Genomic DNA, 27,195 nt, shown 5'->3' on the forward strand with positions numbered 1-27,195 from the left:
CTTACAACTATAGAATTTCATTGCTATACTATTGCAGTTGTGCAACTTCTGTAGTCAACATTAACATCATATTATTTTCTTGCACTCCTTGTCGCCGTATGCGTATGTGAAACGTGATCCTTAAACTTTTGCTGTAGTTTTTGTTTTCTCCCTCATTTTTTCTCTCTTGTTGCAAATGACATTATTTTACATATTACGAGTGTTCGTGTATAATAAGCGTAAGTAAAAGTATAAAAGTAAGTACGAGTACTTTTGTAAATTAAACAAATTACAACTATAGCAAATAGTACATACGCAAATTATAAGTTAGTGTGAGTAAAAAAAAAATGTACACAAAAAAATTTGCTTTATTTTATATGTCAGGCACGTGATATTTATAAAACAATTAAAAATGTGGTAAAGTTTAAAGGAGATAATTTGTAAATCATTTAAAGTTCAGACCGAACAAGGATTAATGAAGTTAAACACAAAACAGGGAGTAACTAAAGGTTCAGTTCTTGTTTAGTCAAAGTTCTAGTTCTGTTCTAGTTCTGTTCTAGTTCTGTTCTAGTTCTGTTCTAGTTCTGTTCTAGTTCTGTTCCAGTTCTGTTCTAGTTCTGTTCTAGTTCTGTTCTAGTTCTGTTCTAGTTCTGTTCTAGTTCTGTTCTAGTTCTGTTCTAGTTCTGTTCTAGTTCTGTTCTAGTTCTGTTCTAGTTCTGTTCTAGTTCTGTTCTAGTTCTGTTCTAGTTCTGTTTTAGTTCTGTTCTAGTTCTGTTCTAGTTCTGTTCTAGTTCTGTTCTAGTTCTGTTCTAGTTCTGTTCTAGTTCTGTTCTAGTTCTGCTCTAGTTCTGTTCCAGTTCTGTTCTAGTTCTGTTCTAGTTCTGTTCTAGTTCTGTTCTAGTTCTGTTCTAGTTCTGTTCTAGTTCTGTTCTAGTTCTGTTCTAGTTCTGTTCTAGTTCTGTTCTAGTTCTGTTCTAGTTCTGTTCTAGTTCTGTTCTAGTTCTGTTCTAGTTCTGTTCTAGTTCTGTTCTAGTTCTGTTTTAGTTCTGTTCTAGTTCTGTTCTAGTTCAGTTCTAGTTCTGTTCTAGTTCTGTTCTAGTTCTGTTCTAGTTCTGTTCTAGTTCTGTTCTAGTTCTGTTCTAGTTCTGTTCTAGTTCTGTTCTAGTTCTGTTCTAGTTCTGTTCTAGTTCTGTTCTAGTTCTGTTCTAGTTCTGTTCTAGTTCTGTTCTAGTTCTGTTCTAGTTCTGTTCTAGTTCTGTTCTAGTTCTGTTCTAGTTCTAGTTCTGTTCTAGTTCTGTTCTAGTTCTGTTCTAGTTCTGTTCTAGTTCTGTTCTAGTTCTGTTCTAGTTCTGTTCTAGTTCTGTTCTAGTTCTGTTCTAGTTCTGTTCTAGTTCTGTTCTAGTTCTGTTCTAGTTCTGTTCTAGTTCTGTTCTAGTTCTGTTCTAGTTCTGTTCTAGTTCTGTTCTAGTTCTGTTCTAGTTCTGTTCTAGTTCTGTTCTAGTTCTGTTCTAGTTCTGTTCTAGTTCTTCTAGTTCTAGTTCTGTTCTAGTTCTGTTCTAGTTTTGTTCTAGTTGTGTTCTAGTTCTGTTCTAGTTCTGTTCTAGTTATGTTCTAGTTCTGTCCTGTTCTAGTTCTTTTCTAGTTCTGTTCTAGTTCGGTTCTGTTCTTTTTTTGTTCTGTTCTAGTTCAGTTTTAATTAAGTTCTGGAATCACATCTCCATTTACAATGATAAGCTTTTAAATTCTTTAAATCCTGCCAAGTTAACAGCATTCTTTGTCCGGTTGTTCACTTTTCCTTTCTTTAAACAATTTTAACTACAATTGATTTATTTCTTCTCAGCCAACTGCATTTATTCTTCTGTTTTAAACATGATTTCGAAACAATTATAATTAATTACAACATATTCCTTTTTATTATCTTTTCCTGTTATTTTTTGTTATTTCTTGTCGTTATTGTCGTCCAACGTTCAACACCAATCAATGTCATTATTGTTTGTCATAATTTTCTGTAAAAATGACTGTTAAAAAAAAAGTAGAGAAACTACAGCAAAATATGGCAATGCAACTTAAATATATTTATATAGAATTTCAATATACATACAATATAACAAATTGTTGTTTTTTTTTTTTTGTAGATTTAAATCGGAAAAAGGATATAAACTTGTACATGTTTAAGTGCGTGCTTTTTTGTGTATGTGTGAGTGATTTTTCGTATTTATTATTTTAATTTGTGATTGTATCAGTTTAACATGTTGTTAACATTATAACAGTAAATATGTATCAGTATCCAATGTAAAAAAGATATTGAGGGGGAGAGGGAAAAGAGCGATCCTGTATTTAATGGTTCTTTACTTTGCCCGTATAATTTATTTCGTTTTATTCCTTAATGATTTTCAACAAAAAAATTGTACAACAAAAATGGACAATTTAAATATGTTGACAAAAGAAATTGTGCGCACGAACAAAAAAAAATCCACTTAATTGGTGTCGATTAACAAGTGATTGAACTAAATGTAAAATAAGGAAGATATTTTGTCATAAAAAAATGTTCATGAATTAATGAAAATTACTTTTAAAATTGTAATTTGACCTTTTTTTTAATTTAAAAATAGTAAAAAATCTATTAAGGCATTTAAAGGTAAAAATTTTCACTTTTTAGGGATTTAATTTCTGGATTTATTACTGTGATGAATCTTTATTCAGTTGCCTTTATGGTCTACTACCGCTGTAGGACACTAACCGACCAAAAAACTACACTGGCAAAATATTTAATAAAGAAAAACCTCAGTGTTGACATTTCGTGAAAAATTTTAAATACATTATACATATGTATGTTGTAAGTATGTATATATTGACAAATATCATGGTTTATTTGAGCTCAATACAAACACAAAATATAAAACGCGTTAATTAAAATAATATAACTATGTAATATGTATGTATGTATGTACTTATAAATATAGACTTTTGGTGTAATTGTTTATTTTTTAAATGGAAAATATTATGAATGTATTATATGTGGACGAAAAAGTACTATATTTAAAACTCATTAACACTATTAAAATAAGTAATTTGATTGAATGAAGGCATCCGGGAAAAATGTACAAAATGTGCTTAAAAAGTATGGGATAAGAAATTTTGCAGGATGGGACCCAAAAGTCTGTAAGTAAAGGAGTTTTCCATACAAGTAAGTACTACAAGTAATTACTAGTATGTAATTGTAATTGAAGACTACCAAATACAATTACTTGTCATTGGAATTCAGTACTAGACAACTAACTACTGAATAACACTAACTAACTAACTAACTACTAACTAACTACAACTAACTAACTAACTAACTACTAACTAACTAACTAACTACTAACTACTAACTAACTAACTACCTAACTAACTAACTAACTAACTAACTAACTAACTAACTAACTAACTAACTAACTAAACTAACTAACTAACTAACTAACTAACTAACTAACTACTAACTAACTACTACACTAACTAACTAAGCTAACTAACTAACTAACTAACTAAACTAACATAACTAACTACTAACTAACTAACTACTCTAACTAACTAACTACTAACTAACTAACACTAACTAACTAACTAACTAACTAACTAACTAACTAACTACTAACTAACTAACTAACTAACTAACTACTACTAACTAACTAACTAACTACTAACTAACTAACTAACTAACTACTAACTAACTAACTACTAACTAACTAACTAACTACTAACTAACTAACTAACTAACTAACTAACTAACTAACTAACTAACTAACTAACTACTAACTAACTAACTAACTAACTAACTAACTAACTAACTACTAACTAACTAACTAACTAACTAACTAACTAACTACTAACTAACTAACTAACTAACTAACTAACTAACTAACTAACTAACTAACTAACTAACTAACTAACTAACTAACTAAACTACTACAACTAACTACTACTAACTAACTAACTAACTAACTAACTAACTAACTAACTAACTAAATAACTAACTAACTAACTAACTAACTAACTACTAACTACTAACTAACTACTAACTAACTAACTAACTAACTACTACTAACTAACTAACTAACTAACTAACTAACTAACTAACTACTAACTAACTAACTAACTAACTAACTAACTACTAACTAACTAACTAACTAACTAACTAACTAACTAACTAACTAACTAACTAACTAACTAACTAACTAACTAACTACTAACTAACTACTACAACTAACTAACTAACTAACTAACTAACTACTACTAACTAACTAACTAACTCTAACTAACTAACTAACTAACTAACTAACTACTAACTAACTAACTACTAACTAACTAACTAACTAACTAACTAACTAACTAACTAACTAACTACTAACTAACTAACTAACTAACTAATAACTACTACTAACTAACTAACTAACTAACTAACTAACAACTACTAACTAACTAACTAACTAACTAACAACTAACTAACTAACTAACTAACTAACTAACTACTACTAACTAACTAACTAACTAACTAACTAACTAACTAACTACTAACTAACTAATTCACATAACTAAATAACTACTTCTGTTCTAGTTCTTGTTCTAGTTCTGTTCTAGTTCTTCTTCTAGTTCTTGTTCTAGTTCTTGTTCTAGTTCTAGTTCTTGTCCTAGTTCTTGTTCTAGTTATGTTGTAGCTCTCTTCTTGTTCTGTTCTAGTTCTGTTCTAGTTCTGTTCTAGTTCTGTTCTAGTTCTGTTCTAGTTCTGTTCTAGTTCTGTTCTAGTTCTAGTTCTGTTCTAGTTCTGTTCTAGTTCTGTTTTAGTTCTGTTCTAGTTTCTGTTCTAGTTCTGTTCTAGTTCTGTTCTAGTTCTGTTCTAGTTCCTGTTCTAGTTCTGTTCTAGTTCTGTTCTAGTTCTGTTCTAGATCTGTTCGAGTTCTGTTCTAGTTGTGTTCTAGTTCTGGTTCTAGTTCTGTCTAGTTCTGTTCTAGTTCTTTCTAGTTCTGTTCTAGTTCTGTTCTAGTTCTGTTCTAGTTCTGTTCTAGTTCTGTTCTAGTTCTGTTCTAGTTCTGTTCTAGTTCTGTTCTAGTTCTGTTCTAGTTCTGTTCCAGTTCTGTTCTAGTTCTGTTCTAGTTAACAATTATTAACTCAGTTATTGCTATTTGACCGCAAAAAAGTACCAAATGCTTTAAAAATTTTACTTTTATATAAAGTTTTGTATTTTTCTTCAGTGTTTAAGCAAATTTTTCCGTTAAAAGTTTCGTTTTATTTTTCATTTTATTTCATTTGATTTGAACACATTTTAATTTAACGCCTGACTTAATAACACATACAAAGTATGTACGTACGCTCGAGGTTTTTTTTTATATCACAAATGTCTTAAAGATGTCAAGTTTAAAAGAAAGAAGAACTGAACATCAGCAGACATTAAAGCCGGTAATCCCGATGTAATGCAAAGACGAGGTCACAGGGATTTATATTGTAAAATTTGTTATTGATAAACAATTGTATTACCAAGGTTATAGAAAGAAGATGAATTGTTATTGATGTAAATTATTGATTTTATAAAAGGGATTTTAGTTTCCCTATTGGGTGTCTGGCTGCCACAAAGGCGGGATTATATTTTGATGGTTAAGAAGAAAAACATTGAGTTAAAAGTGCAATAAATATAAGAAAACTTTTATATTGTTATTTGTTGGTTTTAAATAATATAAAAATATTATAAAATTACGGGTTTACATACCTTGTTGTGTTTTCACTTGTACTGGCGTGGACATTGGACCGGCCCCCATGGAGGTATATGCCTGTACACGTACCGTGTATATGGCATGGGGTGTTAAGTCAGATATTGTTGTCAGTTCACTGTTATCAACCATTTGAGAATCCCAAGACGCTTCTGGTTGATTAGGATTTGTAGTATAGTAAACTTTATAACCCTGAAAGAGAAAGAAAGAAATATTGTTAAATTTTCTTTTAAACTTTTTGACAATTCCTGCTTATGCTGTAGAGTTTTTTTTTTTAATATTTTTGTTTTCCTATTACCGCCAATTGTAAAATCAATTAAAAGTTTAATTAAATGCAAATTGTTTATTGATTAAAAGTTTTGTTAAGCTACAATAACATACAATTTGTTATGTAAACTAAATTTATGTTGGGTTAATATACATATCTTTTCAAAATCACTTTATTGTAGCAAAATTGTGTTTATTTATTATTATTTTTTTTTTTGGAATAATTTATTATATTAAAATGTGAACAACATTTTTTTCCTAATATTAAGTTTTAGTTATTTTTGTCATACATGTTTATGTATGCATTATTTATAAAATTAAATATTTTAGTTTTTTTTTTATTTGCTCTGGGAAATAGTTTATGCAATTGTGGGGAAAAATTTTAAATTAAATTAAATTTATTAAAAATGCATAATTTTTAAATAAGCAGTAAAATATATCTAAAAATATTATAAAAAATATTTGAATATAAACCAAAAGACATATTTTTTAACAAACACAAAAACCTCATTAATTTTTGATTCCTCTTTGAATAAAAACTTACACATGACCTCATTTATATTTACCACAATATTTTGTAAATCAAACTCTTCTAACGAAATAAACCAAACACCAATATCAAAAAATCTTTTGCAGTTAAACAAATTTTGTACGAGTAAAATATCATAAAATAAATAATTACAACAACAATACTCAAGCACTTTAATTAAATTTAAAGTTTGTTTTGTTGTTTACGACACGGTGTTTAAACAACACTCAAAGCCAATAAACGGAAGTAAAATTGCTGTTAAAGTCAAGCAGGCAGAAACAGACTCACACACACACACAAAGCAAAAGTTTACACATATGCACACGAAAGGATACTACAAATAAATTTACATAAAAAAAACTAAAAGTAACAAAGTATGAGTTTTAACACCTTTAGGAGCAAAAAGATTTTATAATAAATATACATACATATAAAGAAATCTACCTATACATATAAATGTTTACAAACATATGCATACAACTTTAAAGTCAAAAGGTGTTAGTGCTTTCATTTAATTTAATTACCAATATTCTATATAGATTTACAATAAATACATATAATACATGCACACACCTAAACACAAATGTAAAATGAGTGTGATTGAGTGTTCATATGTATATGACAATATATGAAACTGGCAAAGCATACAGAAGAACACTTGCATGTAAACAGCCATACTTTGTAAAATTCATTGATTTAAATCGTTTATATTAAGTAGTATGTTGATATGTTATCATGTACTTACAGTAATGAAATAGTTAAAGAGTCATTTTCAAAACTAACTAGAAAGGACTAGAACTGAACAGCAACTAAATTAAGAACTGAACTAGAACTGACCTAGATCTAACTAGAACTGAACTAGAACTAAACTAGAAACTGAACTAGAACTAAACTAGAACTGAACTAGAACTGAACTAGAACTGAACTAGAACTGAACTAGAACTGAACTAGAACTGAACTAGAATGAACTAGAACTGACTAGAACTGAACTAGAACTAGAACTGAACTAGAACTAGAACTGAACTAGGAACTGAACTAGAATGAACTAGAATGAACTAGAAACTGAACAACTAGAACTGAACTAGAAGAACTAGAACTGAACTAGAACTGAACTAGAACTGAACTAGAACTGAAACTAGAACTGAACTAGAACTGAACTAGAACTGAACTAGAACTGAACTAGAACTGAACTAGAACGGAACTAGAACTGATACTAGAACTGAACTAGAACTGAACTAGAACTGAACTAGAACTGAACTAGAACTGACTAGAACTGAACTAGAACTGAACTTGAACTGAACTAGAACTGAACTAGAACTGAACTAGAACTGAACTAGAACTGAACTAGAACGAACTAGAACTGAACTAGAACTGAACTAGAACTGAACTAGAACTTAACTAGAACTGAACTAGACTGAACTAGAACTGAACTAGAACTGAACTAGAACTGAACTAGAACTGAACTAGAACTGAACTAGAACTGAACTAGAACTGAACTAGAACTGGAACTAGAACTGAACTAGAACTGAACTAGAACTGAACTAGAACTGAACTAGAACTGAACTAGAACTGAACTAGAACTGAACTAGAACTAGAACTGACTAGAACTGAACTAGAACTGAACTAGAACTGAACTAGAACTGAACTAGAACTGAACTAGAACTGAACTAGAACTAACTAGAACTGAACTAGAACTGAACTAGAACTGAACTAGAACTGAACTAGAACTGAACTAGAACTGAACTAGAACTGAACTAGAACTGAACTAGAACTGAACTAGAACTGAACTAGAACTGAACTAGAACTGAACTAGAACTGAACTAGAACTGAACTAGAACTGAACTAGAACTGAACTAGAACTGAACTAGAACTGAACTAGAACTGAACTAGAACTGAACTAGAACTGAACTAGAACTGAACTAGAACCTAGAACTAGAACTGAACTAGAACTGAACTAGAACTGACTAGAACTGAACTAGAACTGAACGTAGAACTGAACTAGAACTGAACTAGAACTGAACTAGAACTGAACTAGAACTGAACTAGAACTGAACTAAAACTGAACTAGAACTGAACTAGAACTGAACTAGAACTGAGCTAGAACTGAGCTAGAACTGAACTAGAACTGAACTAGAACTGAACTAGAACTGAACTAGAACTGAACTAGAACTGAACTAGAACTGAACTAGAACTGAACTAGAACTGAACTAGAACTGCACTAGAACTGAACTAGAACTGAACTAGAACTGAACTAGAACTGAACTAGAACTGAACTAGAACTGAACTAGAACTGAACTAGAACTAGACCTTGACTAGCAGTCCTCATAATCAAGAATAGGATTTGATGTCTTAAGTGTAGCATAACGGAATTATATTTTTTACTCATACGACTAGTAGTCCTCCTTGCTAACTTAGTACAAAGCATCATATAGTGCTACAAGTAGTATGAAAAATATTTTGAGAAACTATTCAAAATATTACTCATACAACCTGTGAGTTTTACTATTGGATTTTTGGCAGTTTGTGAAACATTGTGTATGTATGTACTTGCGTAGTTTCCAAACATTTTATATTTTTGCTTGTGTATATAATTTTATTATATTTCTTTTGAGTATACCTAAAATTATACTCCACACTATTGATTACAGCAAGTAAACAACATTTTAAACAAGTTACATGTTTGTCAATGTAGTTGTACTCTGTACGACTTTCTTGCCTTAATTTAGCAACTTGACTTATAAAATGTACTCTTGTTGTATATTTTTCCAATAGTTTGAAATTCAAAAGCAAGCACACATTTATACACTGCAATAACAACTAAAAAGGACTAAGCTGTTATAAACATCTTCAACAAGACAAACAAGTAATGAATATGTCAAAGACACACAAATGCACACTTGCATTCAGTCACATAAGTACATATGGATGTAAGTAACAATGTTTGCATTTGATAATAAAAAAAATTATTACATAGACGATGTGTTTGTTTGTGTGTTTGTTTTCTAAAATGCACTAAAAGTTAAACAACTACAACTAACCATTATTTGAGCAATAAATTAAAGTCATAAAGACTCATATGCATTTAACTTCAATACACTTATACAGACATGTACATAATAAATGTGTATGTAAAATGAAGGTACATATACATGCACACTATTCACTAGACTTATACATACTCATGCAACTATTAAGTACTAGTAAAGTAGTTTTGGTTGTAGTTTTTGTTGCTACTTTTCTTGTTGTTTTTGTTGTTATAAAAACCAATACATATAAAGGCTTTTAAACATCAATAACAAAATTTAGCATAGAATATTTTCCATGTCCATTTACTTTTACTTAAAATATAATTTTACCTACACAAACATACTATTTCACACCCACACACACACATGTATGTATGTGTGTATATGTTGGACATGTTTATACATATATTCATAAAACAAACATCATGTTTTGTATACATAAATATATTTAAGCAGGAATTTATGTCTATATCAGAATACACGAGTGCTTACGAGGACCTGAAAAAAAAGAAACAAATCTAGTACCAGATCTAGAACTGATCTAGTGAACTTGAATTGAACTAGAACTGAACTAGAACTGAACTAGAACTGAACTAGAACTGAACTAGAACTGAACTAGAACTGAACTAGAACTGAACTAGAACTGAACTAGAACTGAACTAGAACTGAACTAGAACTGAACTAGAACTGAACTAGAACTGAACTAGAACTGAAACTAGAACTGAACTAGAACTGAACTAGAACTGAACTAGAACTGAACTAGAACTGAAGTAGAACTGAACTAGAACTGAACTAGAACTGAACTAGAACTGAACTATAACTGACTAGACTGAATAGAACTGAACTAGAACTGAACTAGAACTGATCTAGAACTGATCTAGAAACTGATCTAGAACTGACTAGAACTGAAACTGAACTAGAACTGAACTAGAACTGAACTAGAACTGAAGAACTAGAACTGAACTAGAACTGAACTAGAACTGAACTAGAACTGAAACTAGAAACTGAACTAGAACTGAACTAGAAACTGAACTAGAACTGAATAGACTGACTAGAACTGAACTAGAACGAACTAGAAATGAACTAGAACTGAACTAGAACTGAACTAGAACTGGAACTAGAACGGAACTAGAACTGAACTAGAAGCTAACTGAACTAGAACTGAACTAGAACGAACTAGAACTGAACTAGAACTGAACTAGAACTGAACTAGAACTGAACTAGAACTGAACTAGAAACTGAACTAGAACTGAACTAGAATGAACTAGAACTGAACTAGAACTGAACTAGAACTGAACTATAACTGAACTAGAACTGAACTAGAACTGAACTAGAACTGAACTAGAACTGAACTAGAACTGAACTAGAACTGAACTAGAACTGAACTAGAACTGAACTAGAACTGAACTAGAACTGAACTAGAAGAACTAGACTGAACTAGAACTGAACTAGAACTGAACTAGAACTGAACTAGAACTGAACTAGAACTGAACTAGAACTGAACTAGAACTGAACTAGAACTGAACTAGAACTGAACTAGAACTGAACTAGAACTGAACTAGAACTGAACTAGAACTGAACTAGAACTGAACTAGAACTGAACTAGAACTGAACTAGAACTGAACTAGAACTGAACTAGAACTGAACTAGAACTGAACTAGAACTGAACTAGAACTGAACTAGAACTGAACTAGAACTGAACTAGAACTGAACTAGAACTGAACTAGAACTGAACTAGAACTGAACTAGAACTGAACTAGAACTGAACTAGAACTGAACTAGAACTGAACTAGAACTGAACTAGAACTGAACTAGAAAACTAGAACTGAACTAGAACTGAACTAGAACTGAACTAGAACTGAACTAGAACTGAACTAGAACTGAACTAGAACTGAACTAGAACTGAACTAGAACTGAACTAGAACTGAACTAGAACTGAACTAGAACTGAACTAGAACTGAACTAGAACTGAACTAGAACTGAACTAGAAACTGAACTAGAACTGAACTAGAACTGAACTAGAACTGAACTAGAACTGAACTAGAACTGAACTAGAACTGAACTAGAACTGAACTAGAACTGATCTAGAACTGAACTAGAACTGACTAGAACTGAACTAGAACTGAACTAGAACTGAACTAGAACTGAACTAGAAACTGAACTAGAACTGAACTAGACTAAACTAGAACTGAACTAGAACTGAACTAGAACTGAACTAAAACTAAGCATCATACAATGCAACAGGTAGTATGATAAATGTTTTGAAGAACTTTTAAAAATTATTACTCATACAACCTGTGAGTTTACTATTGGATTTTTGCAATTCTTCTACAAAGTGTATGCACTTGCGAAGTTTTAAATTCTTAAACTCAACTAGACTTTAGACGACTTTTATTTTCGCCCTCGTTGTGGAGCAAATGTGTTTCCATATGCGTACATGTTTATTGATAATAATGTTTAAAAGAAAACTTTGATTTTATAAGCTTTGCAAGAGTTTTATATGAGTGTATAAGTAAGTGTCTGCGAATGCATGTGTGTATATATGTATGTATCGAAAAAACCAATACTTAAGTATGCTAAAGGTGATTTAATGAGCGTAAATATAGCTTAATTTAAAGCTTTATGTATATTCAATGTGTTTTTAAGAGCAACAAAATCAAAGCAGCAATAGTCTAAACACAAATACTGTAATAATATATATAGACACATACACTCTTAGAACCACAAATATCTACATGCGTGCGTATGCACAACAAAGTACTTTCTAAGTGAATTATATAACATTAAGATAGGGTTCACCAAAAATTTCAAATATAATGGACCTTAGAAAAATATGTCTGCATAACAAAGTGGTACTATTTACATAATTGTACTGGGTATTTTCTATACAATACTTTATGATAACTTTCGGTTAGCCTGCTTTTCTTTTCTAAATGAATTCTACTTCTATTTTAAGGTTTTTGGCTAAATTTACATTTATAACAGATTATAATATGAGGCCACGTAACTAAATAAGAGTATGTGTATCTCTCTCATGTGTTGTGGTTTTATGAAAATTTATGTTATAAAGTTAATTTTCAGATAGTAAGTATTCATTTAATGTAAAATTTTGTAACAAAAATTGAGTTTCCTGCCAAGAAAATATAAGAATTAAAACTTTTTGTTGAGATAATGTTAAAGCAGGTTACGCCTAAGTAGTTCAACGAATTTGGACAAATTCTTTAAGAAACATACGTTCCAACATTTTGTAAATCTCACTTTATTTGCCCACACTAAGACACCTGAATCTCATTGACGTGTTTGAAAATCTTTCAATTAATATCAAAAATTCATAAGCTTTCCGGCAAAAGCTCCATTTACATGTCATTAAACACATTATTAAATCACTTGCCTTTTAATCCTTATTATCTTTAGCACCCATAATAAGGCCTTAATTTTATATGTAAAATATTGTAATTGTTGCTACTAAATGCACAATTAATTAAAATCGAAGTATTATTTTGTAAATGCAATAGACAATAAATGTAAACCATATATGTATGTAGAAAACTATCTTAAAGTCAATCAAATTATACTAATTTGTAATGATAATTGCAATTTATCAGGACAATAAAATATACACAAATTTCCAAATGACTTAATGGTGTTAAGGAAACAAAGGAAACGATTGATACGTTACAAATATAAATTACAATATGAACTAAAGGAAATGGAAATTTAATATTTAGTTTTGTTCAAGAATTTATTTATTAAAAATTGTTTAAGTGTTAAGGAATTTTAAAGTATAATAAGTACAACTAGCGAAATATGAAGAATAGAACTAGAACAGAACGAGAACAGAACGAGAACAGATATAAAACAGAAATAGAACAGAAGTAAAATAAAAATAGAACAGAAATAGAACAGAACTAGAACATAACTAGAACTAGAACATAACTAGAACTAGAACAGAACTAGAACAGAACTAGAACAGAATTAGAACAGAACTAGAACAGAACTAGAACAGAATTAGAACAGAACTAGAACAGAACTAGAACAGAATTAGAACAGAACTAGAAACAGAACTAGAACAGAACTAGAACAGAACTAGAACAGAACTAGAACAGAACTAGAACAGAACTAGAACAGAACTAGAACAGAACTAGAACAGAACTAGAACAGAACTAGAACAGAACTAGAACAGAACTAGAACAGAACTAGAACAGAACTAGAACAGAACTACAACAGAACTAGAACAGAACTAGAACAGAAATAGAACAGAACTAGAACAGAACTAGAACAGAACTAGAACAGAACTAGAACAGAACTAGAACAGAACTAGAACAGAACTAGAACAGAACTAGAACAGAACTAGAACAGAACTAGAACAGAACTAGAACAGAAACTAGAACAGAACTAGAACAGAACTAGAACAGAACTAGAACAGAACTAGAACAGAACTAGAACAGAACTAGAACAGAACTAGAACAGAACTAGAACAGAACTAGAACAGAACAGAAACCAGAACAGAACTAGAACAGAACTAGAACAGAACTAGAACAGAACTAGAACAGAACCTAGAACAGAACTAGAACAGAACTAGAACAGAACTAGAACAGAACTAGAACAGAACTAGAACAGAACTAGAACAGAACTAGAACAGAACTAGAACAGAACTAGAACAGAACTAGAACAGAACTAGAACAGAACTAGAACAGAACTAGAACAGAACTAGAACAGAACTAGAACAGAACTAGAACAGAACTAGAACAGAACTAGAACAGAACTAGAACAGAACTAGAACAGAACTAGAACAGAACTAGAACAGAACTAGAACAGAACTAGAACAGAACTAGAACAGAAACTAGAACAGAAATAGAACAGAACTAGAACAGAACTAGAACAGAACTAGAACAGAACTAGAACAGAACTAGAACAGGAACTAGAACCAGAACTAGAAACAGAACTAGAACAGAACTAGAACTAGAACAGAACAGAACTAGAACGAACTAGAACAGAACTAGAACAGAACTAGAACAGAACTAGAACAGAACTAGAACAGAACTAGAACAGAACTAGAACAGAACTAGAACAGAACTAGAACAGAACTAGAACGAAACTAGAACAGAACTAGAACAGAACTAGAACAGAACTAGAACAGAACTAGAACAGAACTAGAACAGAACTAGAAAACTAGAACAGAACTAGAACAGAACTAGAACAAACTAGAACAAACTAGAACAGAACTAGAACAGAACTAGAACAGAACTAGAACAGAACTAGAACAGAACTAGAACAGAACTAGAACAGAACTAGAACAGAACTAGAACAGAACTAGAACAGAACTAGACAGAACTAGAACAGAACTAGAACAGAACTAGAACAGAAAACTAGAACAGAACTAGAACAGAACTAGAACAGAACTAGAACAGAACTAGAACAGAACTAGAACAGAACTAGAACAGAACTAGAACAGAACTAGAACAGAACTAGAACAGAACTAGAACAGAACAGAACTAGAACAGAACTAGAACAGAACTAGAACAGAATAATGCACAGTTAGAACCTAACCAAAAAGATGTCATAAAATTCACAGTGTCATAATATGACAGTGTCATAATATGACTATTTCAAATTTCAATTTAATTTAATTTATTTTTCATCAAATTTCTATAATAGTTTATAATTAATTCTACGAAAAAAGATTCTAAAAATTTTATACTTTAACATGTAAAAACAATATTTTCTGAAAATTTTCTAAATGTAATATGTGGTAAATGCAAACATGTCATTGTTGTTATTTTTACAAAATTTTGCCTTATTACAACATGGAATTACAAAAACAATAACAACCGCAACATCATTTGACATTTGATATTATTTTTGACATCTAAACGTATAAACGAATGAATGCATATGTTCAAGAGACAAAAAAAAAATCATTCAATTTTTCCCCTTAAAAACCAATTAGAGCATATAGAAAAGAAAATATTAGTAGGGAAAATATGCATAAAAAAAAAATAAAATTATAATGTTCATAATACATATGGATGAATGTATATATGCATTTTTTATTTAACAAATTTTGTAACTGATTTTTTCTATAAACCTTTTTTAATGAACAAGTGAGTATATGTGTTTTGTTTAGAAATGTCAACAATTAGTAAATAATATTTTTGATTTTTTTTTACAAAAATATTGTGAGGAAAATAAAAAAGTGTGATTTAAAAAGAAAATATTGTAAAATTTTAAATATTTTTAAAGGTCAAATTTAAAAATGAAAAAAAAAAACTTAAAGTGAATATGTAGCTAGAAATAAAAGGATGAAGTTATTAGTTAAAAAAATTTGAATTTATATCACAATTTAATATGGAATTCTTTAATTCATTTAAGGTGAAACTTCATACTTTCAACAAACTTTGCTTACAGTCTGATGCTTGTATACATTAATGCTTAATGAGCGAGCTTTACTTTAAGAGGTCATATTCAGATTTAAATAATATTTAAGAATTTTAATTTTGAAATCTATTTTATTTTCTAATTAGTCTTAGTATTGTACATTTCCTTTTATATAAATATTCTTGTTTTTAGTTTATATTTTATTAATCAACTCTTTAAGTAAATTTTATAAGAATAAACTATGAATTGATTATTTATTGTCTATAAATTATATTCGAATTAATTTTATATTATTACTGACAACATCTATGTATGTAATATATTTATGGCAAAATTTTCTATTTACATTTTAATTCATATATTGTGTAGACATTTTGCATTCTAAAGACCATAAACCATTTGGAAAATTGAGTTCAGTTTTACTTCGTAAATTAAAATTTAGAAATAGAAAACTGCGGTAAGCTAGCTAAGGCACTGGAGTTAAAACTTATATAAGAAATAAGATAGAACTGAAACTAGAACTGAACTAGAACTAGAACTGAACTAGAACTGAACTAGAACTGAACTGAACTAGAACTGAACTAGAACTGAACTAGAACTGAAAGAACTGAAATAGAACGAACTAGAACTGAACTAGAACTGAACTAGAACTGAACTAGAACTGAACTAGAACTGAACTAGAACTGAACTAGAACTGAACTAGAACTGAACTGAACTGAACTAGAACTGAACTAGAACGAACTAGAACTGAACTAGAACTGACTAGAACTGAAGCTAGAACTGAACTAGAACTGAACTAGAACTGAACTAGAACTGAACTAGAACTGAACTAGAACTGAACTAGAACTGAACTAGAACTGAACTAGAACTGAACTAGAACTGAACTAAAACTGAACTAGAACTGAACTAGAACTGAACTAGAACTGAACTAGAACTGAACTAGAACGAACTAGAACTGACTAGAACTGAACTAGAACTGACCTAGAACGAAACTAGAAACTGAACTAGAACTGAACTAGAACTGAACTAGAACTGAACTAGAAATGACTAGAACTGAACTAGAACTGAACTAGAACTGAACTAGACTGAACTAGAACTGATACTAGAACTGTAACTAGACACTGAACTAGAACTGAACTAGAACTGAACTAGAACTGAACTAGAACTGACTAACTGAACTAGAACTGAACTAGAACTGAACTAGAACTGAACTAGAAATGAAGCTATGAACTGAACTAGAACTGAACTAGAACTGAACTAGAAACTGAACTAGAACTGAACTAGAACTGAACTAAAACTGAACTAGAACTGAACTAGAACTGAACTAGAACTGAACTAGAACTGAACTAGAACTGAACTAGAACTGAACTAGAACTGACAGAACTGAACAGAACTGAACTACAACTGACTAGAAATGAACTAGAACTGAACTAGAACTGAACTAGAACTGAACTAGAACTGAACTAGAACTGAACTAGAACGACTAGAACTGAAACTAGAACTGACTAGAACTGAACTAGAACTGAACTAGACTACTACTGAACTAGAACTGAACTAGAACTGAACTAGAACTGAACTAGAACTGAACTAGAACTGAACTAGAACTGAACTAGAACTGAACTAGAACTGAACTAGAACTGAACTAGAACTGAACTAGAACTGAACTAGAACTGAACTAGAACTGAACTAGAACTGAACTAGAACTGAACTAGAACTGAACTAGAACTGAACTAGAACTGAACTAGAACTGAACTAGAACTGAACTAGAACTGAACTAGAACTGAACTAGAACTGAACTAGAACTGAACTAGAACTGAACTAGAACTGCACTAGAACTGAACTAGAACTGAACTAGAACTGAACTAGAACTGAACTAGAACTGAACTAGAACTGAACTAGAACTGAACTAGAACTGAACTAGAACTGAACTAGAACTGAACTAGAACTGAACTAGAACTGAACTAGAACTAAACTAGAACTGAACTAGAACTGAACTAGAACTGAACCAGAACTGAACTAGAACTGAACTAGAACTAACTGAACTAGAATTGTTTCTGAACTGAACAATCCTTTTTTTATATTTACCAACCCTGTTCTATTTTCTATTAGTAATCTTAACAAATATGAAATTTTAAATAAATATAAGTAAAATTAAATTTAAACTATTTTCTATCAAGTTATAGCAAAATGTTTATTTAATTCATCATTCAACAGGCATTGGAATGAAAAATTTATCTATTTGAAATTCAGGGTAAATAGAAAATTTTCCAAAGAATATTTAAACAAATATCTGCTAAAGGATGGGTAAACACATACAATTAAAGAAATAAATTTATATGCAAAATATATGTCAAAATATAACTTACGGTCAACTGTCCATTGGGTGTCTCTGGTGGTTCCCAAGTTATAACCATGGTAGACGATGATAAAGGACGTACTTGTACATTGCGGGGAGCACTTTCCATTTCTGCAAAAGATAAATAAATAGGCAAAATATTATAAATAAATTCTCAAAATTAAGTTTTTCTATACTTTATAGAAAATCGTTTAAAATTATTTATTTTATCAACATTAAACTCAATTTTATCATGATTCTCAGGCACATTATCATCGATAATTGTTAAAGTTTTACATGTTTCTTAGTATTTTTTCTTTCGCTTAATAAAAAGAAGTAGCAGCGCAAAAGTAGGCAAAAAAAATCAATTGAAAAACTTTTTAATAATTATTTGTGTATTAAACATCACAACAACAGCGGACTGTGCTACCCATTTTCCTGCCTGAACCACAGATAAAAAAGTTAATAAACAATTATCTGCATAATACTCTGGGACTTTGCCAAAGAGCAACTCAAGGCGCACACAACACAGTTTCACTTTGTATCCTGTCCGGAGATACTCAAGTGAGGGAACATTGAAAGTATAGAAAATAAAAACTGAAGAAAAAATAGCAACAAGAAATCAATATAAAGTTTTTCTCTTTTCTTTTTTTGAAAATAACTTCAATTAATTGCTAATTAAAATGAAGCAAAAGCCATTCATTCATTTATACGTTCAATTCAATCCTTGCGGTAGAATGCAAGACTTGTTTTTTGCATAACGGTACAACAACTACCTACATAACAACACAAAATTTTTTAAAAAGAAACTTCAATGGAAATCGTAGACAAAGAGCAAAGAAATAAGTAAAAGTGTTACTTATAAATTTAATTATTAAAGAATACATTGCATCAATAATATTTTTACAAAAAAGTCGGTGAAGAAATTTATATACTTTTTCTAGAAACGACCTTGAAATAAATTAGAAATGAACTAGACATGAACTGAAACTGAGCTAAAAGTGAACTAGAAGTGAAAAAAAGTGAGAAGAAACTAGAACTGAACTAGAACTGAACTAGTACTGAAGTAGAAACTGAACTAGAACTGAACTAGAACTGAACTAGAACTGAACTAGAACTGAACTAGAACTGAACTAGAACTGAACTAGAACTGAACTAGAACTGAACTAGAACTGAACTAGAACTGAACTAGAACTGAACTAGAACTGAACATAGAACTGAACTAGAACTGAACTAGAACTGAACTAGAACTGAACTAGAACTGAACTAGAACTGAACTAGAACTGAACTAGAACTGAACTAGAACTGAACTAGAACTGAACTAGAACTGAAACTAGAACTGAACTAGAACTGAACTAGAACTGACTAGAACTGAACTAGAACTGACTAGAACTGAACTAGAACTGAACTAGAACTGAACTAGAACTGAACTAGAACTGAACTAGAACTGAACTAGAACTGAACTAGAACTGAACTAGAACTGAACTAGAACTGAACTAGATTGAACTAGAACTGAACTAGAACTGACTAGAACTGAACTAGAACTGAACTAGAACTGAACTAGAACTGAACTAGAACTGAACTAGAACTGAACTAGAACTGAACTAGAACTGAACTAGAACTGACACTAGAATGAACTAGAACTGAACTAGAACTGAACTAGAACTGAACTAGAACTGAACTAGAACTGAACTAGAACTGAACTAGAACTGAACTAGAACTGAACTAGAACTGAACTAGAAACTAGAACTGAACTAGAACTGAACTGACTAGAACTGAACTAGAACTGAACTAGAACTGAAACTAGAACTGAAACTAGAACTGAACTAGAACTGAACTAGAACTGAACTAGACTGAACTAGACCTGAACTAGAACTGAACTAGAACTGAACTAGACCTGAACTAGAACACTGAACTAGAACTGAACTAGAACTGAACTAGAACTGAACTAGAACTGAACTAGAACTGAACTAGAACTGAACTAGAACTGAACTAGAACTGAACTAGACCTGAACTAGAACTGAACTAGAACTGAACTAGAACTGAACTAGAACTGAACTAGAACTGAACTAGAACGGAACTAGAACTGAACTAGAACTGAACTAGAACTTAACTAGAACTGAACTAGAACTGAACTAGAACTAACTAGAACTAGAACTAGAACTGAACTAGAACTAAACTAGAACTAAACTAGAACTGAACTAGAACTGAACTAGAACTGAACTAGAACTGAACTAGAACTGAATTAGAACTGAACTAGAACTGAACTAGAACTGAACTAGAACTGAACTAGAACTGAACTAGAACTGAACTAGAACTGAACTAGAACTGAACTAGAACTGAACTAGAACTGAACTAGAACTGAACTAGAACTGAACTAGAACTGAACTAGAACTGAACTAGAACTGAACTAGAACTGAACTAGAACTGAACTAGAACTGAACTAGAACTGAACTAGAACTGAACTAGAACTGAACTAGAACTGAACTAGAACTGAACTAGAACTGAACTAGAACTGAACTGAACTAGAACTGAACTAGAACTGAACTAGAACTGAACTAGAACTGAACTAGAACTGAACTAGAACTGAACTAGAACTGAACTAGAACTGAACTAGAACTGAACTAGAACTGAAGAACTGAACTAGAACTGAACTAGAACTGAACTAGAACTGAACTAGAACTGAACTAGAACTGAACTAGAACTGAACTAGAACTGAACTAGAACTGAACTAGAACTGAACTAGAACTGAACTAGAACTGAACTGAACTAGAACTGAACTAGAACTGAACTAGAACTGAACTAGAACTGAACTAGAACTGAACTAGAATTAGAACTGAACTAGAACTGAACTAGAACTGAACTAGAACTGAACTAGAACTGAACTAGAACTGAACTAGAACTGAACTAGAGCTATTGTAATTATTATGAAGCTTACAAAGACATCAATTTTTTACAAGTAAATTAATTTTCATTTAAGATATTATTTCTAAGTATTTCAAATGTTAGTTTCCTCACTTTCCCCTGTCTAGAACTTATCATTTACAATTTAATATTTATTTCCTTTTTCCGTTTTAAATTGACATTTCTCATTCCCAGTTAAAATAAAACGGAAAGTATAAAAACCTACAGAAATTTATATAAAAACCAAAAACCATAGACGACAGTTAAGCCGAGTATTCTAAAAGTAAGTGGATGTATTTAACCAAAACTAATAGAACTACACTGACTAATTTAAACCACCAAACTACTACAACAAAATATAGTTCCCTCTGCCTTAAGAATATGCAACAAATCTATAGTTTTACTCACTGTAGCCATGAAGTATGCTATACTAAAACAAACACACATATACATCCTTACAGATACTGTTTAAAATAGGAAATCAAATCAATTGAGTGCGGTTGTTTTGTAATACATTGAAATCCTTCTAAGTTACAGAGAAAACGGAACCACACACAAACACTCTCAGGCTCAATGAGAGCCTGTGTTTGCATTACACGCTTTGTATGTTTATATGCTTGTGTGTATGTATGCGTTTACTAATTTTCAACAACTAAACAAACAACACAGGCTAGCAACCAAATATTTACCAGATATTTTAACTGCACAAGTAGATTTTTCCCTTTTTCTCATAGATTTTCTTCATTAAAACTTAAAGTCAATTTATTTAATGTTTTTGTAGATTGTTTTCGTCTACTTTCTTCTAATTTTCTGTTTTCATTTTTGCCAGTTTGTTTGCTTAAGTAGGCGGTGTGGTTGTGTGTCTGAGTTTATATCAAAATTTATGTTATTATTCAAATTATACTTATAAATACTAAAAGTCTTGTTTAGTAAACAGCAAAGTACTTTTACTATATAAAGTTGTATGTACTTGTATTTTGCTACAAATATGTTGGTATTCCTGATCGTAAAATTAACAACATTGTCAATGTAAATTTTGTATTTTGTTGAGGTTTATTCATTATTTGTTTAAGGATAGTCTGAAGGCAGGGATTTTAAATAGGAAATATTTTTGTAAAGAAATTCTAGAAGAAGGACTCATGAATCGAGAAACATGTATCTTTAAGTATATTGAGTAAAAATAAATTAATATTTATGTTCAAATTCAGTTCTAATTTAGTTCTAGTTCAGTTCTAGTTTAGTTCTAGTTCAGTTCTGGTTCTAGTTCAGTTCTAGTTTAGTTCTAGTTCAGTTCTAGTTCAGTTCTAGTTCAGTTCTTGTTCAGTTCTAGTTCAGTACTAGTTCAGTTCTAGTTCAGTTCTAGTTCAGTTCTAGTTCAGTTCTAGTTCAGTTCTAGTTCAGTTCTAGTTCAGTTCTAGTTCAGTTCTAGTTAGTTCTAGTTCAGTTCTAGTTCAGTTCTAGTTCAGTTCTTGTTCAGTTCTAGTTCAGTTCTAGTTCAGTTCTAGTTCAGTTCTAGTTCAGTTCTAGTTCAGTTCTAGTTCAGTTCTAGTTCAGTTCTAGTTCAGTTCTAGTTCAGTTCTAGTTCAGTTCTAGTTCAGTTCTAGTTCAGTTCTAGTTCAGTTCTAGTTCAGTTCTAGTTTAGTTCTAGTTCAGTTCTGGTTCTAGTTCAGTTCTAGTTTAGTTCTAGTTCAGTTCTAGTTCAGTTCTAGTTCAGTTCTAGTTCAGTTCTAGTTCAGTTCTAGTTCAGTTTTAGTTCAGTTCTAGTTCAGTTCTAGTTCAGTTCTAGTTCAGTTCTAGTTCAGTTCTAATTCAGTTTTAGTTCAGTTCTAGTTCAGTTCTAGTTCAGTTCTAGTTCAGTTCTAGTTCAGTTCTAGTTCAGTCTAGTTCAGTTCTAGTTCAGTTCTAGTTCAGTTCTAGTTCAGTTCTAGTTCAGTTCTAGTTCAGTTCTAGTTCAGTTCTAGTTCAGTTCTAGTTCAGTTCTAGTGCAATTTTAATTGACTTCTAGTTCTGTTATAGTTCAATATATTTATTTAAATAAAAACTTCAATTACAAGCATCCATAATCTTTTTAATTATTTCCATTTTAAAACTTTTTCTAGAAATTTAATAAAACTTTAAAAATTTAATATAAAATTTACCACAACAAATTTTCACATTATTTAAGTTTTTACTCAAATTTTCATCTTTACCAGCAGCTGTGTGGGTTTATTTGTAGTACAAGTTTATACAAGTACATATGTACAATTTCTGGCGAATTTATTCGCAAAACATGAAAACATCCTTTGCTATACAGAAAAATAATACCCAAAGAGAGGAGAGGGTGTAGGAACAGCAAAAATACTGAAAATATTTTATAACACAATATGCAAATTTTTTTGGGGAAAAACAAACGTATGTTAAAATATTGGCATGCTATGGCAAATTTATTGAATATATTACCAGGGGTTTTGCGAAAATATGGCCAACAAAATGGCAATGTAAAATTTTATATTTTGTTTCAGTGGAATTAAAAAAAGAAGAAATAAATAAGTATGTAGGAATACTTTTTGCGTATTATCATTGATTTTATATCTTAGATTTATTTATAACTATATAGACATTATACATTTTTAAGGAATTGAAAATTTATATGCATATAAATTATCTGAAATGAGAGAAGGTTTGCCAAACTTAACGCATATTTTGGTAATAAAAATAAATACTTGTTGTTTTTTTCTTGAGTTTATAGCCTAAAAGTATGCAAAGAAAATAAATTTCAATAGTTAAGAAATACTTCAAAGAGTCAATATTTACATAACGAGAGATCAAAGAAGAGAATCATTTATGTATGTTATAAAAATAATGGTTTAATATGCTATTAAAGAAGCTAAATAAGCCCTGTATGTGTTTAACTCTTTAAAAGCTGAAATATTATTTGCTTAACATTTTAAAGGTATATTTACTTCTTCTATTGTCTTCCCTTATCCACACTTGCACTGTGTCATTGCTATATGTATGGAAAGGGAAACGATATCATCGTTTTCATTAATTCATGGCGAATCGTATGGAATTACTCAATGACTAGTTTTTGGCTAATGGCCAATCAATAATTTCCAATTTTCACAATACTATGTATGTATTTTTTTTTAGTTTCATAGGGCCTTTTCTATCTCTACACCCCATTTCCTCTACCAGGCTGTTTTACTTAACACACTCACTTAAGCATTCAGTCTGTATCACACACACAAACACACTTTCATATGTGGCATACAGTTTCAGCAAAGGACTATAAAAATTTTATGAAATTAATGTCGGGCAAGGCCGGCCGTAGGATACTTCACACTAGATTAAGGACATTTATTAGTTCAGTTCATTTTCTGTTCAGTTCTAGTTCAGTTCTAGTTTAGTTCTAGTTCAGTTCTAGTTCAGTTCTAGTTCAGTTCTAGTTCAGTTCTAGTTCAGTTCTAGTTCAGTTCTAGTTCAGTTCTAGTTCAGTTCTAGTTCAGTTCTAGTTCAGTTCTAGTTCAGTTCTAGTTCAGTTCTAGTTCAGTTCTAGTTCAGTTCTAGTTCAGTTCTAGTTTCAGTTCTAGTTCAGTTCTAGTTCAGTTCTAGTCAGTTCTAGTTCAGTTCTAGTTCAGTTATTCTAGTTCAGTTTCTAGTTCAGTTCTAGTTCAGTTCTAGTTCAGTTTGGTGAGTTCTAGTTCAGTTCTAGTTCAGTTCTAGTTCAGTTCTAGGTTGAGTTCTAGTTCAGTTCTAGTCAGTTCTAGTTCAGTTCTAGTTCAGTTCTAGTTCAGTTCTAGTTCAGTTTCTAGTTCAGTTCTAGTTCAGTTCTAGTTCAGTTCTAGTTCAGTTCTAGTTCAGTTCTAGTTCAGTTCTAGTTCAGTTCTAGTTCAGTTCTAGTTCAGTCTAGTTCAGTTCTAGTTCAGTTCTAGTTCAGTTCTAGTTCAGTTCTAGTTCAGTTCTAGTTTCAGTTCTAGTTCAGTTCTAGTTCAGTTCTAGTTCAGTTCTAGTTCAGTTCTAGTTCAGTTCTAGTTCAGTTCTAGTTCAGTTCTAGTTCAGTTCTAGTTCAGTTTCTAGTTCAGTTCTAGTTCAGTTCTAGGTTCAGTTCTAGTTCAGTTCTAGTTCAGTTCTAGTTCAGTTCTAGTTCAGTTTTAGTTCAGTTCTAGCTCAGTTCTAGTTTAGTTTTAGTTCAGTTCTGGTACAGTTATAGTCCAGACAAACATCACATCAAACACACTATACCTTCCACTGTATAGATTTGTAGTTCATAAAAAACAGTAAGAAAAAAACGTTAGTCATCAAAGAATTAAAGAAACGAGGGAAAAACCGAATCTGGAAATATCATAGAACATGATACCAAACATTTTGCCAAGAGTTTTTACCTGAGGACCAATGCAAATACACATACAAATTAACTCCTACTGAAATGTCTATGAACAGAAATAGAGCAAAGCGTGCTACAGATATGATTTCAAAAAGAATGGAGCAAATAGCAAGAAAAAAATATGATTTGGCCTGTGCACCAGAAGATTTTTTTTTACTTTTCCTGAACAGTAGTAAGAGCAAAAACGGCTGGCTGGCTGTTTGGATGGTTGGTTGCCTTAGTTTAACATCTTTTGAGATTTGCATAAGAGTCGTTGTTATATTGAGCGCGAGCTTTTCTATGATTGTATAGAATATTCAGGATGTGCAGCAACAAACACAGACACGCATATGTATGATTTTTCATATGCAAACACATTCAAATATAAATACATATTCACAGATAGACAGTTTATACGTAGTTGCAGTTAGTTTGAACTAACAGGCAACATCAGCATTTAAAACACATTTCAAAGACATAACTTGTTAGGTTAACAAACAAAATACCTAAAACTTTCCCAGCGGTTTTAGAAGGAGTTTTTCATTGGTTGCAGACTCTAACTAATATAAATATATACAAATTATTTAATTTTTTTTTGCTATACTATAGAAAATAGACTGTCTGCTAATTAATTTGTTATCGTAGGTAAATGTTAGTTTTAGTCGGTCAAATCTTTACATCGAAACATTTAGCGCGAACTGCCGGGATATGCCTACATTTAAATCTTGTTTAAGTTTCAACGCTCTCTAATTGTATGTATGTACATGTGTGTATGTAGGTGTATTGTTTGGTTTTTTACACAATTCTGAAAAAAGACATAGTGCAAAAAAACTACACACATTAGTTCAAAAGTTCATGAGATAGTGCTGTAAATATGTATGTATGTATCCGTGTATAGGATACATTTACTCTCTAACTTTATTTTTGTTAACTACCTATTCCGCCCCCTGTTCAACAGCTCATCACATCATGTTCTTTTATCCTTATTTTGTTGTGCTCACTACAACAATAAAGATGGTATAATAATTTGATCAACACAATAGAAACTAAAATGGTGAAAATCGAAAAAAATTAGTATAAACTTCCAGCCCGGTTCTAGTTCTAGTTCAGTTCTAGTTCAATTCTAGTTCAGTTCTGGTTCAATTCTAGTTCAGTTCTGGTTCAGTTCTAGTTCAGTTCTAGTTCAATTCTAGTTCAGTTCTAGTTCAGTTCTAGTTCAGTTCTAGTTCAGTTCTAGTTCAGTTCTAGTTCAGTTCTAGTTCAATTCTAGTTCAGTTCTAGTTCAGTTCTAGTTCAGTTCTAGTTCAGTTCTAGTTCAGTTCTAGTTCAGTTCTAGTTCAGTTCTAGTTCAGTTCTAGTTCAGTTCTAGTTCAGTTCTAGTTTAGTTCTAGTTCAGTTCTAGTTCAGTTCTAGTTCAGTTCTAGTTCAGTTCTAGTTTAGTTCTAGTTCAGTTCTAGTTCTAGTTCTAGTTCAGTTCTAGTTCAGTTCTAGTTCAGTTCTAGTTCAGTTCTAGTTCAGTTCTAGTTCAGTTCTAGTTCAGTTCTAGTTCAGTTCTAGTTCAGTTCTAGTTCTAGTTCTAGTTCAATTCTAGTTTCAGTTCTAGTTCAAGTTATCGTTCAGTTCTAGTTCAGTTCTAGTTCAGTTCTAGTTCAGGTTCTAGTTCAGTTCTAGTTCAGTTCTAGTTTCAGTTC

General features: G+C 31.0%; 1 protein-coding gene across 1 annotated transcript in view; it reads right to left on the reverse strand.

Moving 5' to 3' along the window:
* Window positions 1–5,722: 5,722 nt before the first annotated feature.
* LOC119614064 (tyrosine-protein phosphatase Lar-like) overlaps window positions 5,723–27,195 on the reverse strand; it is a gene marked incomplete at both ends in the record, with an annotated part of 33,139 nt that continues 11,666 nt past the window's right edge. Inside the window, 2 exons of the mRNA XM_037970166.1 lie at window positions 5,723–5,915; window positions 18,290–18,390. Of these exons, the coding sequence (XP_037826094.1) occupies window positions 5,723–5,915; window positions 18,290–18,390 (294 nt within the window). The remainder of the gene's footprint in view (window positions 5,916–18,289; window positions 18,391–27,195) is intronic.

Source organism: Lucilia sericata, unplaced genomic scaffold, assembly GCF_015586225.1.
Source record: "Lucilia sericata isolate MDLA Ls3-8-SP2 unplaced genomic scaffold, ASM1558622v1 Contig002546F_arrow, whole genome shotgun sequence".
NCBI lineage: Eukaryota > Metazoa > Arthropoda > Insecta > Diptera > Calliphoridae > Lucilia > Lucilia sericata.